The sequence below is a fragment of the Carlito syrichta genome, unplaced genomic scaffold, assembly GCF_000164805.1.
Source record: "Carlito syrichta isolate Samal-C Ts95f unplaced genomic scaffold, Tarsius_syrichta-2.0.1 Scaffold135850, whole genome shotgun sequence".
Lineage (NCBI taxonomy): Eukaryota > Metazoa > Chordata > Mammalia > Primates > Tarsiidae > Carlito > Carlito syrichta.
This window is the reverse complement of record NW_007079946.1, coordinates 6,657-27,430: the sequence shown is the minus strand read 5'-3', so window position 1 is coordinate 27,430 and position 20,774 is coordinate 6,657. Positions and strand designations below refer to the sequence as shown.

Sequence of the window (20,774 nt, the reverse complement as noted above, 5' to 3'; positions counted from 1 at the left end):
CCAAGTTGCCCAGGCGGGTCTCGAACCCGCGGGCTCAGGCCATCCACTCACCTCGGCCTCCCAAGGCATGGGATTACAGGCTGAGTCACCCAGCCCTGGTTCCCTTTCTCCGTAGCACTTAGGAACGTCTGGCATGCAATTGCCTGTCTTTCTGTCTCCCACCCCTGCTGTAGTATAAGCCCTGGAGGGCAGGGATTTCCATCTTCTCTGTGTCCCTAGGACTTTCAGTGGTGTCTGGCACAGGGTGGCTGGAGGCTTACAGAAGGATTTTGAGTGGTTTCAGTCCCTGAGACTCCACAAACCTGCCCCGGCCAGCTTCCCTCCCCCAGCCCGGGCTTGTGGCCACCTGCTGGGCGCCCTCATTCCTGCCTCCTCAAGAGCGTCCCTCACCCCACCAAGCCCTGAGCCTGTGTTCATCTCTCCTCACAAACCCCCTGTGCCTGGGACTTCATGCCACCCGCCTGAGGGTGCCCAGCTGCTGGGTCTGTGGGGCGGCGGTGTGGGCCCTGAGGCAGCTGTGGGGCGAGTCCTGGCTGTGACGCTGGCTGTGGACACAGATGGGCTTGGGTGGAGACGAGCTCTGCTGCTGACTGCCTGTGACCTTGGGTGAGTCTGTGAGCCTCACTTTCCGTGGTCACAGCCACTTTTCAGTGTTACAGAGTTCGGTGTCACTCCGCAGGCCAGCAGGAAGTGGCCCTTGCTGTCGTGTTGCTGTGACCTCTGGGGTTGGGCCAGGGCAAGCCACTGGCTGCTTCCTGCGGGAGTGGTGGCATCTAATAGGTGACTGTTCAGGAGGGAGGCTGGCACTGGTCCTGTGATCTCTCCCGGGCTCACCTTCCCTCAGACGGAGGGGCCCCCTGTGGCCTGAGCCTGGGAGGGCCGCTGTGGCTTTCTCTGGCCTGCCTGGCCCTGGAACCACGGTGGCCGCAGGCTTCCTGGCTGGTCTTCCCACAGCAGCCCGAAGCGGGGTGAGAAGGCCCACAGTTCACTCTGAGCTTTTGTTCCCACACGCAAATCCCTGCTTCTGCCGGTGTTTCGACACACTCAGAACCCTGAGCTTCCTCCTCACGTGTGCCTCTCCGGCTCCAGCAGCTACCTCTGGCTCTGGAGGGGCGTGGGACTGGGATCCCTGTGGCAGCTGTGGCTGCCCCCCTGCTTTCCCCCTTTCAGGCTTGAGCCTCTGGCCACCCAGACAGCACTTCTGTTCCTTTCCCAGCCCCCAGCCTCTGCCTAAGCCGCAATCAGGAGCCAGCTGTCAGGACTGGGGGCAAAGTCCTCGCTGTGCCCCTGAGTCGGATTGGACTCCGGCTCCCTGCCCCATCTCTTTCCCTCTGCAGCCACTGGCCATTTGCTGAGCGTGTTTCTGCCTCAGGGCCTTTGCACTTGCTGTTCACTCATTTGGATGACTTTTCTCCTGGTATTGCTCAGCTCCGGTCCTCACTTCTTTCCAAGCTCAGTTGTCGCTGTTGTGAGGACCCTCCCCACCCCCTCACCTGAAATAGCGGCCCCACCTCCTCCTCTCTAGTCACACTCCCACTCACCTTCCCTGCTGATTTCTCTGTTTTTCTGTCTATTTGACCTACCATGTACTTTTTTGGTAACAGTTTCATTGAGATATAATTCATGTACCACACAGTCATCCACCCATTTAAAGTGTACAAGTCCATGCTTTTTTGGTATACTCACAGAGTTGTACTGTCGTTACCACAGCCAATTTTAGAACATTTTTGTCTTCCTAAAAAGAGACCCCATACTCATTGGCGGGTACTCCCATCTCTCCCAATGTCCCTACCTGCTGGCAACGCCCAGCCTACTTTCTGTCACTATGGATGTGCCTATTCTGGACATTTCACATAAGTGAAATCATACACTTGAGAGTCCTTTCTGGCTGGCTCTTTGGCGTAGCATCATGTTTTTTTTTTTTTTGAGTCGGAGTCTCACTCTGTCGCCCAGACTGGAGGGCAGTGGCCGCTCCCGGCCCCCGCAGCCTCAGCCGGCTGGACTCAGGCAATCCTTCCGCCTCAGCCTTCCAAGCAGACGGAACTACAGGTACACGCTATTGTGCCTGGCTAAGTTTTAAAAACTTTATTGTAGAGATGAGGTCTCGCCATGTTGCCCAAGACTGGTCTTGAACCCACGGACTCAGGCAGTCCTCTCACCTTGGCCTCCCAAAGTGCTGGGATTATAGACTTGAGCCACTGCACCTGGTCCGCATCCTATTTCAAGGTTAATCCACATTGCAGACGTGTGTTTCGTTTCTTTCTCTCGCTGTGTGGATAGACCACGATGTATTTGTCCATTCACCAGCTGATGGACATTTGGGCTGCTTTCAGTTTTCGACTGACTTGAGTAATGCTATGTGTACATTTGTGTACAAGGTCTTGTGTGGACATACGTTTCACGTCTCTTGGGTGTGCACAATAGTGGAATTGCTGGGTCACATCATCACTCTTCTGAGGAATTGCCAGACTGTTTTCCAAAGTGACTGCACCATTTTACATTCCTACCGGCAGTGTATGAGGGTTCCAGTTTCTCCACATCCTCACCTTTGATCCTAGCCATCCTAGTGGGTGTGAAGTGCTATCTCATTTTAGTTTTAATTTGCACTTCCCTGATAAATAATGATGTTGGACATCATCTTGTGTGATTATTAACCATTTTTTAAAAATAGAGACAAGCTGAGCACAGTGGCTCACACCTATCATCCCAACATTTGGGAGGCGGAGGCAAGAGGATTGCCTGAGCCCAGGAGTTCTCGACCATCCCGGGCAACTTGGTGAGACCTCATCTCTACAATAAAATAAAAAAATTAGCTAGGCATGGTGGTGGGAAGACTGAGGAGAAAGGTTATACCTGAGCCCAGCAGGTTGAGGCTGCGGTGGAATGTGCCACTGCACTCCAGCTTGGGTGACAGAGTGAGACTCCGACTCAAAAAGAAATAGAGATAAGGTCTCATGACCCTGCGCAGGCTGGCCTTAAAGTCCTGCCTTGGCCTCCTAAGTGCAGGGATTACAGGTGTGAGCCACTCCACCCAACCTTATTAGCCGTTTGTGTGTCTTCTTTGGAGAAATGTCTGTTTGGATCCTTTGCCCATCTTTTTATTGGGTTATTTCTCTTTTTATTATTGAGTGTGAGTGCTCTTTATATATTCTAAGATACAAGTGCCTTATCATATATGTGATTTGCAAATGTTTTTCTTCATTCTGTGGATTGTCCTTCCACTTTCTTGATGGCATCCTTTGGAGCACAAAGGCTTTAAGTTTTGGTGACATTCGGTATGTCTGTATTTTTCTTTTGCCACTTACACTTTTGGTGTCATAGCTCGGTAACTGTTGCCTAATCCAAGATCCCAAAGATATAGCCCTGTGCTTTTTTTAAGTCCTTTATAGTTTAGCTCTTACACTTAGGTCTCTGATCCATTTTGAGTTAATTTTTGTGTGTGGTGTGAGATAGGGACTTTCACTTCATTCTTTTGCATGTGGATATCTAGTTGTCCCAGCAACATTTGTTGGAAAGACTCTTTTTTTCTCTCACTGAATTATTTTGGCACCCTTGTCAAAAATCAATGGACTATTTATTACATGTGAAGGTTTATCTCTGGGCTCTCAATTATATTATTTCATTTGCATCTGTTCTTATGCCAGGACCACCTTTTCTTGATTATTATAACTTTGTAGAAGTTTTGAAATCAAGATATGTGAATCATTTAATTATGTTCTGCTTTTTCAAGGTTATGTTGACTATTCTGGTCCCTTAAATTTCTATGTAAAGTTTGGGGTCAAGTTGTCAAATTTCTGCAAAAGGGGGAGCTTGAGCTTTTGATAGGGGTTGTGATGAATTTTTAGAATCATTTGGGAGTATTATCATTGTAGCAACATTAATCAATGTTCCATAAATGGATGTTCCAACATTCATGGATGTTCCAATCCATGAACATGGGATATCTTTCCATTTATTTAGATCTGTAGTTTCTTTCAGCAATGTTTTTGGTTTTCCAGAATATGTATTTTATACTTCTTTTGTTAAATTTATTCCTGTAGAATAAAATTTATTCTTTTTCTCTTTGATGCTATTGTACATGGAATTGTTTTCTTTATTTCATTGTGGATGTTCACTGGTTTATAGGAAAAAAGTGACTTTTGTTTGTTTTCTCTGTATTTTACAACCTTGCTGAACTTATGTGTTATTAGTTCAGGTAGTTTTTTAGTGGATTCCTTAGGATTTTCTTTTTTTTTTTCCTTTTTTTTGTTGGAGTCTCACTCCATCACCCAGGCTGGAGTGCAATGGCACGCTCATGGCCACCCCAGCGTCGACCTGCTGGGCTCAGGCAATCCTTCCACTTCAACCTTCCAAGTAGCTGGAACTATAGGCATGTGCTACCTTGCCCAGCTAATTTTTTGATTTATTGTAGAGAGGAGGTCCCGCCAAGTTGCCCAGGCTGTTCTTGAACCCCTGGGCTCAGGCAGTCCACTCACCTCAGCTTCCCAAAGTGCTGGGATTACAGGCTTGAGCCACCGTGCTCAGCCAGGATTTTCTACATGTAAGATTAACTCATTTGCCAATAGTTTTAACTCTTCCTTCCCGTGGTCATGTATTTTTCTTGTTTGCTCGGTACTTTTCTTTCTCCTCCCACCAGAATGTAAGTAAGCTGGTCATTGCTGTGGTCCCAGTGCCTAGAACAGGGCCTGGTACGCTCCGGTGCTCAACTGTTCGAATAAGTGGAGCCGGCATAACCGGGCTCAGGTGATGCCCCAGCCCAGGGCCACCATTCCTTGGGCACCTGCTTCCAGGGGTTTGGTGCTCTCCCTCTTCTTTGTCTCCAGCCCTGACCTGTTTCACTTGTCCTCTGTCTTGGCTGAGGAGAGTTGCTGGAGCTCACCCTCTAATGAGAGTGGCACATTCTAGTGACTAGGGTCCCTGATCCCCAGTGTCATCACCAGGTGAGACACATCTCACAGGGCCCTCAACAGGCCAGGTGCTTTGCAGTTCTCAACTCGCTGGGTGCTTCCAGGTACCCATGAGGGAGGGGTGGGATGCCCATTTTACCGACAGGGCTGTGGCCCAGGTCTACCTGGCCCAAGCCCTGCTGCCCCTCATCTCAGGCTTGGCAGGGTCCTGGGGTAAGCGTTGGCCACATCCTCAAAAGCTCTTGGAGCCAGGAGGAGGTTGCCTGGAGGAGGTTCATCATAGAGGGCGAGACTCGGGGCTTTCGTTGACCAAGGGCATGGATCCCTTCCTGCTCGTGCTGTGCCCTCCCTAGAGTGTCTCCCTGGCCTGACCGCTCCCTGCTCATTCCTCAGTAGCGCCTGAACTTGAATGTCGCCTCCCTGCCTCACCCCTTTTCCCCTCCTGGTGACTGAGTCAGCACTGGTGAGCAGTCTGCTGCAGCAGCTCCCTTCCGCGGACCTTCTTGGCACTCAGCCCTGGGCAGGGCCGTGGGTGCATCTTAGGGCGCGCTGACCCCACAGCCTACAGGTTCTGCCCGCCAGCCTTTCCCAGGCTCTGAGGTCCATGAGCCGATGGATGGCTGAGAGCCCGGACTGTACGGTCGATGGTCTTGGGTTCAGCTCCTGTTTTGCTGACCACTGGGATGTGAGCATGGGTGGGGGTGCCCTCAGCTGAAGGGATGGCACAAAGCCCACCTCACCAGCTGCCATGGGTGGCAGACACGTTGAGGCTCAGAAGATGCTTGGCTGTGGCCATCTCCGCCTCCAGACCCCAGCGCGGCAGTTGTCTCACGCCCCTGAGACACTCAGGGTGTTAGGGCTCCTTCCTAGCTGTCTACTTGGATGTCCCTGTTGTGGGGATGAGCTGGAGATCACATCTCTCGTCCTACCCTCTCCCTTCTGGGCCTCCCCTCCCAAGCACTGCTTCTGCCCAGTGGGCCGTGGGGACGGGGAATGGCTGTGGGGATGCCAGGTTTGTCTCTGCCACTTGCCGCCACCACCCCGGATCCTGCTGAGACCCCACAGCAGCTGGGAGAGGCCTGGATGAGCCTCGCCGACTGGCTCCCACTGACTCCAGGCCAGAGCACCTTTCCATTAAAGGGATGCTGGCATTTTCAGGGTGGCCAGGCTCCCAGGCCCAGGAGGAACTTGGGGGCTGGAAGACCAGGTCTGGTGAGTGTTGTTGAAGCCAAGGCCCTGAGTTGGTGTCTCCACACCTGGACCCCCGCTGCTTGGGTGAACCTCTGTCATGCTCTTGCTGGTGGTGGGCCTCGGGTGAGAGTTTTGGCCCCAGAGCTGCCGCTTTGTTTGGGGGGGGCAAGTGGGACTGATGACAGGAGCTGTCCCAGACACAGCCAGGTGTGATCACCTGTTTCGGGTACTCGGAGCAGGCTGCAGGGCCTACTGGCTTTTGGGAAGTTCTCTGAACAGTGCCCGGCACGGGAAACGCTTTATAGGTGATAGCCATAGTTGTTGTTGTCCTCGCCGTTAGTGGTGAAGAGGGGGCTGTCGGGTCAGAAAGCACTGGGCCTAGGGACCAGCTCGCTGTTTACTGGCTGGGAGATAGGGGGCAGTTTGCCCAGCCTCGGTCTCCTCATCTGTGAAGTGGGATGAGAGTGGTCGAGTCCAGGAAGGCTGTTGTGAGCTCATATGAGGTGGTCAGTGGAACCTGGCTTTGGGGAGGTGACCTCAGTGGCAGAAGAGGCCCAGAGTCTCAGAGCAAGGTGGAGTGGCAGCACTGGGAACAGGGCAGTAAGCTCCCCAGAGAGGGCACAGCTGCCCCAGCCTGACCTCTCCCTGCCTTGCCTTTCATTTTTTATTATTTCTTCTTGTTTTTACCACAGTTAAACAAGGACATTTTTGTTGTGAAAATGCAGTTGCTTTCCAATACCCTCCCTCCCCTTCACTCCCACTGGGCAGAGTTCTTGCCCCACCCTGGACACCACATGGCATTCCCCTGTGCTGCCCTGCTAGCTTGTGCTCACCTGTCCCCTCTGGTCACAGGGAGGAGGTGCAGGAGAACTGTGTGCGGTGGCGGAAGAGGTTCACCTTCGTGTGTAAGATGAGTGCCAACCCCACCACGGGCCTGCTGGATCCCTGCGTCTTCCGCGTGTCCGTGCGCAAGGTGAGGCCGGGCCGGGGGCCGTGGGCGGGTGTGGGCTGCTGGTCTGGTGGCTTGAGGCCCTTCCCCGGACCTGTCCCCTACGGGAACATGGCGGGAGTCACTCTGCCTCCTTTCTCGTCCTCCTCCCCTGAGATTCGGGTGCATCTGGGGACACACGTGTGGGCCCTGGGATTCCTTGGTCACCCTGCTGCTTCTGTCTCCCTCCCTGGCAGGAGCTGAAAGGCGGAAAGGCTTATTCCAAGGTAAGAGGGGCTATGTGAAGGGGCAGTGGGATGGAATGGGTTGGCATGAGCCAAGCATGAGGGAAGCTTCTGGAAGGACTTCCAGCCCCCATCTGCCCCAGACAGGAGAGACACTTAAGGCTTCCATGAGCTGTATTATTTTGGGGAAAAAACCTGTTTGTTTTTTATTCAGTTGAAGTCTCCTTCTGTCATGCAGACCAGAGTGCAATGGCACTGTCGTAGCGCACTGCAGCCTCAACTTCCTGGGCTCAAGCAATCCTCCCTCCTAAGCCTCCCAAGTAGCTGGGACTATAGACTCATGCTACCACTCCCAGCTAAATTTTTAAAATCTTTTTGTGGAAATGAAGTCTTGCTGTGATGCTCAATAAAGGCAATACCTTTATTGAGACTCTTTGCACTTCGTGTAACAGTAGCATTTGCTTGTGGCAGTGCAGACATTACAGAAGTTAATAGAGTAGAAGGGCCAGGTTCTACCCACCCCCAGCCTCCTCCTGCACCTGGTTAGGATCTGTCCGGCCCTTTTATGGAAAAATGAGTCATGAAATATATGCAAAGACCAGAGGATAACAACTGTATGCACATGGTTCAGAGGAATATCAAATGACAGCCTCTGTAATGTACTTTTGGGCATGTAAACTATGGTTTGTAAATATCAAGTACATGACTCATAGCTTGGTTTTTACTTACCCAGTATATCCTGAGCACCTTTTGGCGTTATCACAAATTTCGATGTGCTTTCTTTTCTTTTTTTTTTTTTTTAGTAGATGTCTAACTCTGTATCCCAGACCAGAGTGCAGGGGCATGATCATGGCTCACTGCAGCTGTGACTTTCTGGGCTCAGGTGACCCTTCCGTCTCAGCCTCCTGGGTAACTGGGACTACTGGCATGGGCTACCGTGCCCATCTCATTTATTAAAAAAAACACTTTTTTTTAGACAGGAGGTCTCGCTATGTTCCTCAGGCTGGTCTCAAACTCCTCTGGCCTCAACCTCCCAAAGTGTTGGGATTACAGACATGAGCCACCATGCCCAGCCTCCATGTGCTTTCTAATGACAGTGTGACTGGTGACGGTTGGTTCGGCGAGTCTCCACTGTTGGACATCTGTGTGGTTGCCGGGTTTTACCGCATCACAGGCAGCTCAGCCCTACATAGTAAAACCTTCCTACCCGGAAAAGAGAGAGAAGATGGCTCTGGCTTTGAATGAGCCTGCCCTGCCCTCAATCCCTCGTCTCTGTGGGAGATTCCAGGCCTCCCCTGCTCGTCCGGGAGGTGAGCCCAGTGGCAGGAGAGTGGGCTCCATCAGTCGGAGGGGAAATGCCTTTGCCTCGCCCCTCGCCCCGTGTGGAAGGCCTGAGGGAGGCGCGGCACAGGGTGCGGCCCTTCCCACGCCCTGGAGCGCAGGATCTCAGCCAGCCGGGCTGTGCCCTCTGCTCTGGCCCGGGGCGCTGGCATCCCTTTCCGGAAGCGGAAGGCAGAGCAGTCAAACCTGGGCTGTGGAGGGGACTGTCAAGAGGAAATCTCTCCTCCCATTGATTCCATGGGTGAGGACAGCTGCCCAACCGGGAAAGAAACTACCAGCAAAACAGGCTGGGTGTGGGTGTGGTGGCTCCTGCCTGTAATCCCAGCATTCTGGGAGGCCAAGGCAGGAGGAGGCCTTGGAGTTTGAGACTATTCTGGGCAACACAGTGAGACCTCATCTCCACAAAAAATTTAAAAAACTAACTGGACATGGTGGCTCACGCCTGTAGTCCCAGCTACTTGGGAGACTGAGGCAGAAGGATTGCCTGAGCCCAGGAGGTCAAGGCTGCAGTGAGCCCTGACTGTGCCACTGCACTCTTACCTGGATGACAAAGTGAGTTCCAACTCACAAAAAAGAAAGAAAGAAATAAAAAGAAATAGAAACTATCAGCAATCAGCCAGGAGCACCTTGTCTCCACTGACAACATTTGTTGGGCACCTGGCACTTGTTGATGCTGCCCGACCCCTTCCCTCCTGTCCTGAAGTCCAGAGAGGTGACAGGACATGGTCTATTTCAGGCCTCGTTTCCATCCAGTTGGCTTAGCTGTGTGGCCCTGGACAAGTCTCTTCCCCTCCCTGAGTAGTTTCCTCGTCTGTAAGATGGGGGTCGCTGCGGGTGAATGGTGGGGCTGGGGTCTGAACCCAGGTCCCTGGTTCTGAAATGTGTCCTCCTCAGACCGGCCACAGAGACTTGTCTGCAGCAGGCTCTTGATATACTTCCTGACTACTTGGGTTGTCCCCCAAGTCCCCAAGTCTGGCACTGCCTCGCCTCAGCCTCTGCTTCCCCTCAAGGCCTGGCAGACGTGGCTTCCCTCTTGGGGTTCTCCCGGCTCACGCCCTCTCCTCATACTCAGTCCCCCCTCCCGCCTGCCCCTCACCTAAGCAGCTCTGAGTCCTCAGGGGCCTTTCCCAGATCCTGGACTCTGCCCCCCAGGACTCCGGCCTCCACTGGGAGGACTTCCTGGGTTCCTGCATGCCCCGCCGTGTCCCTGTTCCTCTGGAGCCCCCTCCTGTGGGGGTGTCCCTCACCCTTCCAGCACCCAGTTCCCACAGGCATCCCTCCCCCACCGGCTCGCCTGGCAGCTCCCGACAGCACGGCCTTGTTTCCCGGTGAACAATGCATCTGTGTCGTGGACAACAATGTCCTTTCGTGTCAGGCGCGCTGGCCCCGGTACACCCTGGGATGTGGCACAAAGGATGCTTTGTGTAGCTCAGGGCTGAGCTCCTGGCCTTGCCTCGTCGGTGCTGCCGACCCGGGGCCTCTGTCCTTGGTCTGCTATGCAGAGTCAGTCGGGGCTGAGTGGTGAGCCCAGGAGCTTGGCCTGCGCGCCCCCCCCCACTTCTGCCAAGTGACCCTTCTGGCGTCTGCCAGCCAGAAGCCCACCCTCCCGGCAGCCTCCCACATGCCCCTCTTCCCTCCCAGCTGGGCTTCGCTGACTTGAACCTGGCTGAGTTTGCGGGTTCGGGCTCGACGGTGCGCTGCTGCCTGCTGGAAGGGTATGACACGAAGAACACCCGGCAGGACAACTCCATCCTCAAGGTACCAGGGCCTTGCTGCTCCTTCCGCCCCACTAAGGGGTGGGAACAAGCCTGGCCCCTCGTCAGCATCCCCAGAGGGTTGTTAAAAATACAGGTTCTCGGCTTGGTGTGGTGGCTCACGCCTGCAATCCCAGCACTTTGAGATGCCAAGTTGGGAGGATTGTTTGGGACCAACCTGGGCAACATAGCGAGCCCTTGTCTCTAAAAGTAAATAAGTGAATAAATGTAGGTCCTCACCTGGACAGGCAGTGAGAGCCGTTGGAAAGATGTGGCCCTGGGCTCAGAAAGGCACTGTCAGAGGCCTGGCTTAGCTCCTGGCCTCAGTTTCCCCGTCAGGGTCAGAGGTGGACCCTGACAGGTTGGCGAGCACTTCTGTGAGATCAGCAGCATGCAGCGTGTGTGCCATCTCTTACCACGTCATCCTTCACAGCCTCCGTGGGGCATGGCATCTGTGACTGGTCCCAGCTTTGCATGGGTGGGGGCAGAGGCCTGGAAGTTAAATCCTTTGCCTGGGATCCAACAGAGCTGGTGCTTGACCACTGGCTGTTTGGCCTCCTGGCCAGCTCCTAACCATGCCCCCACATGACACAAGGCAGCCCAGTTCCCCGTGTCATTTCCGTTAGCAGCATAGAGGCTGCTGAGAGCCGGGGGCCAGGCCTGCCCTGGCTGGCCACGTGCAGGTTTCCAGTGACCAGAGCAGCCCTACCCCTAGGCAGCTGCGTCTGTGGGAACAGATGTCTGGGTGTCTGCCACCAGCACACCTCTTCCTCTGTTTCTGCACCCTTCCCTCGACAGAAAACAGGCTGGTCCTAGCACCGCCTCTGCACGCTGACCCAGCAAGAGCGTGTTGTGTCTCGAGTAGCTGGGCTGGAGGTGGCTTGCAGGGGCTTGGGGCCTCTTAGATCCTTTGCAGAGGGAGCCTGCGGCTCCAGAACTGGTTCAGGCCTGTTGTGGAGCCTAGGCCTCTCTGCCTCCCTGCAGTGGCCCAGGCATCCTCAGTCAGGCCAGATCCAGGGCCCTAGGGACAGGTGGCTGTGAGTTCAAGGCCAGCTGCCCCACATCCATCTGCAGGGTCTTGGGAGTGGCTTCCCTCTCTGAGTCTTGGCTTCCTCACCTATAGCCTAGGGCCATCACCTGCTTTGTAGGCTGCTGCCACAGTCAAGGGAGACACAAAACACCTCCACTCGATGATGGTGGCCCCAGGATCTGAGCACCTCTTTGCTGCCCTGTCACTCTCTTCTTGTTGCTCCACCTGAGCCCAGAATTTAGGACCCAAATCTTGCCATGTTAGGCCATTGCCAAAATGTTTGTCTGGACAGATGTTCACTTTCTAGTGTCTGCACGTCTCACTGGCCCCTGCCCACCGTGATGGATGCTAGGCACCTCCCACTACATCGGGCCGTGAGCGCTCCTGCCTGTCATGTCAAGCTCTTTGCTGCTCACACCAGTGTGGAAGGCTAGTGGGCAGTCCACCCTGGAGAAGCTCACCTGCACTCTGCCCCTCTGCCAGCACCCAATGAGTACCAGCCTCACCTCGCCTCACCCTCCCAGTGCCCACCAGACAGGCCTCACTTTCTCCATGCTCCATACCAGGAAACTGGGACTCATTGAGGTTAGGGGTCTTTGCCAGAGTCCCCGGCCTAGAGGGCACAAAGACAGGATTGGAGTCCGAGCCTTTTTGAGACCAGAGCCGGAGGCTGCTGGAGGCTGCACACCTGGGCGGTTGTGAGTGACTCAGACGAGGCTGATTTCTCCCTCCCCCTAGGTCACCATTGGCATGTTCCTGCTCTCTGGAGACCCCTGTTTCAAGACGTGAGTGCTGGCACTGGCCAGGCGGCAAGTGGGGTGGGAGCTCGGACCTGGGCGGGGGTTGGAAGGCAGGGTTTCTTGGGCTCTCTGTTCCCACCTGTGCTGAGGTGGCGCCCCCTAATCATGCCCGCCTGTCTTCCCAAGGCCGCCGTCCACTGCTAAGTCCATCTCCATCCCAGGACAGGACTCCTCCCTGCAGCTGACGTGTAAGGGTGGCGGGACCAGCAGCGGGGGTGGCAGCGGCAGCAATTCCCTGACTGGGTCCCGGCCGCCCAAGGCCCGGCCTGCCATCCTCGGCTCAGGTACCATTCCCTATCTGCCTGCCGCTCCTGGCCAGCAGCCAGACGCTTTGCCCTCTGCATGCGCTGAGGGAGGGAAGTGGTAGGTGGTGTTTGCCTCCTTTCACGCTCCCCCCAGGCCAACATGGTCTTAGCACCTCGTGCATGCCAGCCTCCAGGGTCACAGCGGGACGGACCAAGATTAACACGGCTCCCCACCCACATGGCCCTCGGGTCTAGTGGGAGAGACAGGCCTGAGACCACAGATAGAGCATGTGCGTGTCCGCCTGCAGATGTGATGAGGCTGGGGGACACAGGCCCAGAGGCTTCCCTGAGGAGGTGGTTTCCGAGCCGCAGTCCAGGCTGGGTGGCACAGTGAACCAGCAGGGACCGTTCCGGACTCCTGCTCTCCCACTCACCGTTGACCTTAACTGGCCAGCTTGCCTCTCCCAGTCAGTGTCCACCTCTGGGAAGTGGGATTGGGGGTATAATCACATCGAGGTTGCTTGGGGGATTCATGTGCTAACATGGTGCCTTAGTATTACTCAGTAGACACTGTTTTGATTAAATTTTATTGTTACTGCTGATGTTGTTAATGGGAAAAGAGAAGGAGCCGGAGTCCCTGGAGAAGAGGGCATGGCAGTCAGGAGGAGGTGCTGCCAGGGAGGAGGCCCCTTGCATGTTTGCCGGCCCCCCTCCACCCCAGGCAGAGCTGCAGACCCCCTCCAGCTGACAGCCCTGACCCGTCCTAGGGAGCAGTTAGAGCGGGCACAGGCCCACGCTGGCAGCAGATGCTCACTGGGCAATTCTGCCCTGGGGCTGGGAGAGTGAGGGAACCTCTGAGCTCAAGGGTCCAGCTCTTTCTACCCCCCTTCTCCCGCAGACCCCGCTAGCTAAGGCCCAGAGCAGGAGACTGGGGTTCTTGCTGCCCCGCCCAAGGGCTGCATGCCGGAGGCGGGTGTCCCTGCCCAGTTACTCTCCCCAGCACTGGGGTGGGGATCCTGGAAGAGGGACCCCACCCCAGCGCAAGTACTGCCTTCGCACAGAGTAGAAGAGGCGCCCCTCCCAGGCAGGGTGTGGTCTCAGCACTCACTCGCCTCTGTAGCCCCCTCCAGTGCAGCGACCCTTTGGAGACTTGATAAAACCATGTGGCTGTGGCTGTGGCTGGGTGCAGAGGCAGGCCCGGGTCCAGCTGTGGCCTGGGTGTGCTGCTCTCCGAAGCGCATGACGGTCCTTCCCATGTTGACTGGCAGGGCTGGGGGCTGGTCCTGCCTGGTCCCTGTGCCTCCTGCTGGGGAGAACCAGGGAAGTTTATTCTGCAGGTGGACTTGGGGCGGGACTATAGGCTTGTCCCTGGGGCTGCCTCCCCCTCCCTGCCCCACTGCCCTTCTTCCTGTTCACACCCCTCCAGCCACAGACCCAGGCTCCTCCGGCCTCCGGGCCTTGGCTTTTCTCTGCCTGGGAGGCCCTTGTCCCAACACCTTGTGTGGCTCCATCCCTCCCACACATGCTGAAGGTCTCGGCGTTGAAGCCGTCTTCTTGGAGAAGTCCTCCCTGTCCCCAGACTGGGCCGACCCTCCCAGTGCCGCCCCTGCTCTCGCCCTCCCCACGGTCATGGTGACTGCGGCCCGTGTCCATCCAGCCTTCTTCCTTCTGCCGCTGTGGTGGCATCCCTGGAGGGGTCTGGGCAGCATCTGCCAGTGAACGGCCTGGCTCAGGGCAGCCTGTGGCTTAGGCAGGTTGCCGCCCCTCCGAGCTCCAGCTCTTCTGTCTGTCACACAGAAATACCTGGTGCCCCCGTGCGAGGCTCAGTGAGGGGCCTGCATGGAGGCCAAGGCGCAGCACCCCAGGTGACCCCGTGCTCCCGCCCCATTCTGCCTCCCAGGGCTGCCGGAGGAGCCAGACCAGAACCTGTCCAGCCCCGAGGAGGTGTTCCGCTCCGGCCACTCCCGCAACTCCAGCTACGCCAGCCAGCAGTCTCGGATCTCTGGTGAGAGCCGCCAGCCTGTCTGTGCCTCCCGCTCCCGGGATCCCAGCGTCGCTCCCCGTGACACCCCCCACCCCATGCCTCTCCCTGCTTGGATCCCGAAGCGACACCCCTGTGCCTTCCCAGGCTGCAGCACAGAGCACTCGCGCTCCTCCAGCCTCTCGGACTTGACCCACCGCCGCAACACGTCCACGAGCAGCAGCGCCTCTGGGGGCCTCAGCCTGACTGTGGAGGGCCCCGAGGGCGGTGAGCGGGAGCACCGGCCCCCCGAGAAGCCGCCACGGCCACCCAGGCCCCTGCATCTGTCGGACCGCTCGTTTCGGTGAGTGCTACCCGCCACTCAAAAGCTCCCTGGAGAACAGACCCCTCCAGGGCTTCCCTGAGTCCCTGCTTCCTGATGACACAGAGACCACAGGGCCCCCCCTCAGAGGGTTGGATCCTGATGGATTCAACCTGATGATGGTTGTGGAGGGCACGGCCTGTGCCTGGCAGATGCCAGCGCTCAGCTGCTGGTTGCTGCTGCAGCTTGTGTCTTGGTCAGGAGGGAGGCCTGTGGGCCCAACAGTGGGATGGAACCTTCGGGCCACTCTCACATCCTGTGTGGCCTTGGGCCATTACTTGACCTCTCAGTGCCCGGGGTCCTCATCTGTAAACCCAGGCCATAAACAGCACCTGTACCCTAGGGTGGTCGGGAGGGTGGAGCGAGTCCAAGATGGAACACGCAGAACACGTTAATTTCCGTGGCTGCTGGCTGTTCTCGTTCTGTCGCACCCGTCACTGCCCTCACTGCTGGGACTCACCTCACCCTCTGACCAGGCGGAAGAAGGACTCGGTGGAGAGCCACCCGACCTGGGTGGACGACACGCGGATCGATGCCGACGACATCGTGGAGAAGATCATGCAGAGCCAGGACTTCACAGACGGCAGCAACACGGAGGGTGAGCTACCCGCCGGGCAGGGTGGGCGACGCTGCCCGCTTCGGGGGCTGCCCTGCCCTGCTCAGCCTCGAACTCCTCGTGTCCCCACAGACAGCAACCTCCGGCTGTTCGTGAGCCGAGACGGCTCCGCCACACTGAGCGGCATCCAGCTGGCCAACAGGTAGGGGGAGGCCCAGGGAGGGGCTGCTGGCGGCCGGGCGTGGTGGTGAGGCTGAGGCGCTGCTGCCACTGGCCTGGCTCTGAGCGCCAGCTCTTCGTCACCGCAGCGTTTCCCAGGCCAGTTGTGTCTCTGCGCCTCGCTTTCCCCGCCTGTCAAGCGTGGACAGCACCACCTCACCAGGAGCCTGGGGCGGTGCCCACACACAGGCCAGGTGGATCCCCAGGGCTCCCAGAGTCCCCTGGGGCAGTGCCTGGCACAGGGTTCAGCACACTCATTTTGGACCCTGCTTTTCTTCTTCCTTCTGGGTCTGAAAACTAAAAAATGCTGATGGGGAGGACCCACGCCCTCGCCGAACAAAGCTTTGAGCACCAGCTAGCAGCCAGGCACTGAGCGAGTGCTGGGGACGCCGCTGGGCACCACACAGGCTGCTGCCCATGTGCCTTTGCGGATGGGGGTGGTGGGTGGGTCCGACTTGCTGGAACGCTCCAGCTTACGGTGTGCCTCGCAAGCATTCACTGAGAGCACGCAGAGTGTGCGCCTGGCTCACCCTCCTTCTGGCTTACCGAGGGAGGGAGTGGGTGGTTCGTGAGCAAGCGAGTGAGCGAAGGAGCTTCCTATGGGCAGGCTGTGCTGAAGGCAGGAGGCGGAGGCAGGGGGCAGTGCCCATTTAGCACCTAGTCCAGTGTAGAAGATTTGGCGGCACCTGGCCGCTGGGGCCTGCCGCCTCACGCTGCTCTGCTGACCCCTGCTGATCGAGGCTCAACATTGCAGCCGTTGTCTCCCAAGTAGCTTCTCAGGCTGCTCTGGCTGGGGCAGGCAGGAGGCCGAGGGGCCTCTTGCTTTGGAGGTTTGTAAACACTCCTCCCTGGCCCCCTCTGAAAATGAGGAAGCCGGGCCCAAAGGAGGGAAGAAGTCCATCTGGTGAGCAGCGAGACCACAGCAGAGCTGCACGGCAAGCCTCAAGTATCCCCGACCCCATGGGTGGGCCTGGTGGGCAGGGACGAGAGCTGCCCAGGCTCCCTGACGCCCCACTGTCGGCTTTGGCAAGTCTCACCGTCCCTCCTAGCTTCTGTTTCTTCGTCTGTCAAGTGGGGCAGGGCACACTCCCTCCCTGCCAAGGTTTCTGGGTGGATGGGATACTCCTCCCCCTCAGTGTGTGAGCTGCCAGTGCCCTGGGAGGGATGGGGCCCCGCCTGTGCCAGCTCTGTGGTCCCCCCAGACTCTGATATTCAACCATCTGTGTCACCTTGGGCAAGAGGCTTGACATCTCAGAAAAGCTCCTCTGCAAAACAGGACTGGGTAGCGGCCCCTGCTTATGAAATGCCCCCAGGGGCCTGGTCCCGGAGCGCTCCGTGAATGGCCCATCGAGGGGGCCCAGCTGACTTGCTTCTCCCCCGCAGGGTCTCCTCCGGAGTCTATGAGCCAGTTGTGATCGAAAGCCATTGAGCGGACGCCCGGGCTGGAGAAGGGTCCTGCCTTCTCGGGTGTCCAGACCCGCGTCATTCCACGAGGAACTCTCCCTTTGGCTCGCCATCCGCGCCATGTCTCCTCCGTGCCTCCTCCACGCACTCCGGCCCACACCTGTCTCTGCAGCATCATTCCATTGTTCTCCCAGCCAGGCCCGGACTCTCCTGGCCCGCCAGCGCCCGGCCACCACTGTGAATATTCTCCTCTGAACCACTAGAGGGCAGGGCAGGCAGGCCCATGCAGGCAGTGGGCGAGTTGGGCCAGGACTTCCCCACTGCAGCCGACCTGGCCCCTTGGCCAAGGATGTGCAGCCGCTCCTAGACATGTGGGGTTGCCTGTGGCCAGGGGGCCACTGTCTTCACCCTGCTCACTCACTGGCTTCAGTCGTGTCTGGGCTGGCTTCATTGTCCCCTTGCCCGGGGGGCCAGGCCGTCCCCGGCATCCTGCCGCCCGTAGCCCTCCGACCGCTTAGTGCTTCGGCTGTCCCTTCCCTGTGTCCTGGGGGACCTGCTGGCGGCCTCCTCCTGGGAGCCACGACCTCAGACCCCACTCACGCTTCAGACCGAGACTCCCGCCTGCCCTGACGAATGTTCTCCTGCTGCTCTGACAGCCTGCACTTTGCACATGCTTGTCCCAGCACAACCCTCGCTGGCCCGTCGCGTCCCCTTCCCTTGTCGCCCTCCCAAGGACTCCTGGCTGCTGCCTGCTGTGCAGTCAGAGGCCTGGGGTCGAGCAGCCTGGCTGGACCGGGTGCTGCCTTGTCCCTCCAGTCAGCCCCGCTCAGGCCTAGGCCCTGCTGAGAAGGGTCTGCGCACAGCTGCCAGGGCTGGGTCCTGAGCAGCTGGTTTTCCCGCAGGAAGCTGGGGACGAGCGGAGCCCCTTTCTCTGCCCTCAGGGTCAACTGGCCCAGGCTGGGCCGATGCCAGAGAGGCTGGTAGGCTGTGACTAGACCAGCCTAGGGCTGGCTTCCTGGCCGGAAAAGCTTCAGCTATCCTCTGGAAGCATCCCCTGTCTGGGCACAGGAGAAGTGGGGTCCCTTATGCTTCCCCAGCAGGGAGCAGTCTGGCCCTGTCCCCAGCCTGGCCCCTCACAAAAGCCTCTGCTCTCAGCACTTTCCCCTGGTCCTTGGAACTTGCTTGAAGGTGGGTTCTGGCTGGCTGCCAGGCCCTGGACAAACTCCCCTGCCCCTTTTCAGTGTCACTCATTTGGTCTAAAGCCAGCAGGCTGGTGTTTCCTTAGCCCCATGGTTCATTATTTTCTTTCTTCCTTCTTTTCTTTTAGTTGAGTTCACAGTTCCATCTTGCCTCCTCTCCCAGGTGAGAGGAGGCGGCCTCTCTTCCCTGCCCACCGGCTGGGTCCAGCAGGGCTGGGACCCGGCTGGATCCAGGGTGCGGGCTGCTCTCTGGGCGGGGTTTGGGTGACCTCCCCAGGCTGGGAGGAGTCCTTGCCCAGATACCGTCTGCCTCAGCTGGAAAGAGTTGGGCTTCTTGGTCTTGAAACTCCCTGGCATTGAGACCAGAGCGTTTCTAGGGTTTTTGTTGTCATTGTTGATTTGCTCACCTAACTCTTAGAAGATGAATGTTAGAAGGTGCCTGCCAAGGCAGGACAGTGTTTGCTCGGGCCGGAAAAGGCTTCGGTCAGCCTTGAGCGTCCCTTCCTGCCCTGCGGATCCTGGCACTTTAAAAGAAAGCTGTTAGAGCGGTCTCCGGTAAATCAGCTCTAGAAGATGGGGAGTGCTGCCCTCCCTGTGTCTTCGGGACCTCCCCAGTGGGGAAGTGCTCTCAGGGTGGATTTGGGTCTGACTCAGAGTTCCAGGGCTGGGCACAAAACAGCTGGCTTTGGCACTGTTGGGGAGACTCCTCCAAACCAGGAACTCCAGAGGAGACAGAGCTTGCCACACCCTCCCACGCCAGGCCCTGGGCCAGGGTCATTGGACTGACGGAAGCTGGCCACAACCAAATCGACACTGGCTGGAACCAGAGGTCCGAGCCCCAACCTTGTCCCTGGGCAGGAGTCCTTCCTTCGGCCTCTGGTCTCCTCAAGCTCAGTGAATCCCACCAGGTGCCCGCAGCCCCTGGACTTCAAATTCTATATAGAGATGGAGAGAATATATTAGAGATATTTTTGGACAGGAATCGGTCTATGCAATGCCAGTTGGGAATCTTCTTGAAAGTTTAACGTTTTTACTAGGCGATTTAAAGAAAAGAAAGGTCTACAATATTTTTAGGTGTTTTTTTTTTTTTTTAACCCTGTTCAGTCCACAAACTGAGCACATGGCATGATCCACCGGGATGGAGATTGTCTGTGTTTTCCTGTCTCTAGAAACATGATCGAGGACATGGGGGGAGGGTTTTTCTTCTTTAATTTCCCTCCTTTTTAACAATGTTGCCACCGTTACTCCCCTTCAGTGGACTGTGTTTGTATCTCTGTCCCAGCTTCTGTTGTAGAAGATAACATTGTAAGGGGAAATCAGCCTAGTGTCAGACTCTTGGTTTGGGGGAAAAAATTAAATGTTGTGGTTTTTCTTTGTTTTACTCTTTTGTTTTTATCTTGTTACTTTGCACATTGACTTTGAGGTCAGCAACAACCTCAGAGGGAAGCCACATATGTAAGGTGACATTTCAGGGAGGCGGGAAAGATGTAAGTGGCCAGGGTTCTCGAATTCCAGGCTGCAGCTATCACTCTGGATTCCTGGGGCGGGGCTGGGCGGGGAGTGGGACAGGCCCACCCAGAGTGACAGTTGCTTGCCAGACTCACGTGTAGTGAGAGACAGCTCTGACCTCAGAGCTCGAGGTCTAACCACTGCTCTGCAGACCTCTGCAAGTGGGTTGCGTCTAAGGAGCATGCCTGAAGATGAATAACTCTGCGCTTCAGTTTCCTCAGCTGCATTGGGCTTATGGATCCTAACGTGGGTGTACCGCCTGACCTACAGGGGTTGCTGAGGGGCTTCCCAAATTCTAAAGCCACTGGCTGGTGGTGTTTACAGGCTCAGCCTGGGCCCCTCACCCGTTTCTGACTGTCCCAAGTCTCGCAGGAGCTCGGGGGCTTAGCCGAGCTCTGGGACAGGCCAGGCTCTCTGGCTTCTATGAACTGAGATGGCAGGAAGCCTCAGTGGTTTGGACCAGGCCTTGTCTCTGCCCCAGGACAGCGTATGCCCACCCCTTCTCAGGGCTGACCCCCACCCCCGCACGGCTCCTTTAAACCCTGGAGGCGAATTCTCAGTTCCTGAGTTCTGTGCACACCGGGAGAGGGAGGGGAAAATGGGCTCCTGGCTGAGCCCTAAGTCTGCCCTGAGAAGCGAGGGAAATGATTGGGCTGCAGGCAGAAAGGACTTGGGTCACACCAGCTCGGGGAGGGCAGCGCCCGTGTTGGGAGAGGAACTCCCACGACCCGAGGAGGCAAATGCCAGGGAAAGCAAGCCGTGTGAGGCCCCGACCGCCTCTTCCTGAATCCTGCAAGTGGAGACAGCGCCCAAGGGCTTCCCAAGATCCCCCAGGGAGGCCTGGAGTATCCTCTCATAACGTGTCAGGTCTTTTTTAAAAGTCACGGAATCTTAGAGCCGGCTGAGTGAGTCAAAGCTCGTGTGTCGAGCCCCGGTCTGCTGCGGGGCTACAGCCGTGACCACAGACCCTCCCCGGAGCTCGCAAAGGCCTGGGCCAGGTTGGCAAGCAGGGCGGCCCCTGAAAGGGCACAGGAAGGAGGTCCTGCCCCAGCGGCAGCTGCGAAGGCGGCTCTCCCGGGAGGCGGGGCGGCCCGGGGGGGCCCG

At 57.1% G+C, this 20,774-nt stretch overlaps 1 protein-coding gene across 1 annotated transcript in view; it reads left to right on the top strand.

Moving 5' to 3' along the window:
• The window catches only part of FAM102A (family with sequence similarity 102 member A), a 39,405-nt gene extending 19,863 nt beyond the window's left edge, over positions 1–19,542 (top strand). Inside the window, exons 2-11 of the mRNA XM_008049619.1 lie at positions 6,951–7,071; positions 7,284–7,313; positions 10,254–10,370; positions 12,135–12,181; positions 12,323–12,480; positions 14,342–14,446; positions 14,570–14,765; positions 15,260–15,381; positions 15,472–15,541; positions 16,942–19,542. Of these exons, the coding sequence (XP_008047810.1) occupies positions 6,951–7,071; positions 7,284–7,313; positions 10,254–10,370; positions 12,135–12,181; positions 12,323–12,480; positions 14,342–14,446; positions 14,570–14,765; positions 15,260–15,381; positions 15,472–15,541; positions 16,942–16,987 (1,012 nt within the window). The 3' untranslated portion in view covers positions 16,988–19,542. The remainder of the gene's footprint in view (positions 1–6,950; positions 7,072–7,283; positions 7,314–10,253; positions 10,371–12,134; positions 12,182–12,322; positions 12,481–14,341; positions 14,447–14,569; positions 14,766–15,259; positions 15,382–15,471; positions 15,542–16,941) is intronic.
• The last annotated feature ends 1,232 nt before the right edge of the window (positions 19,543–20,774 follow it).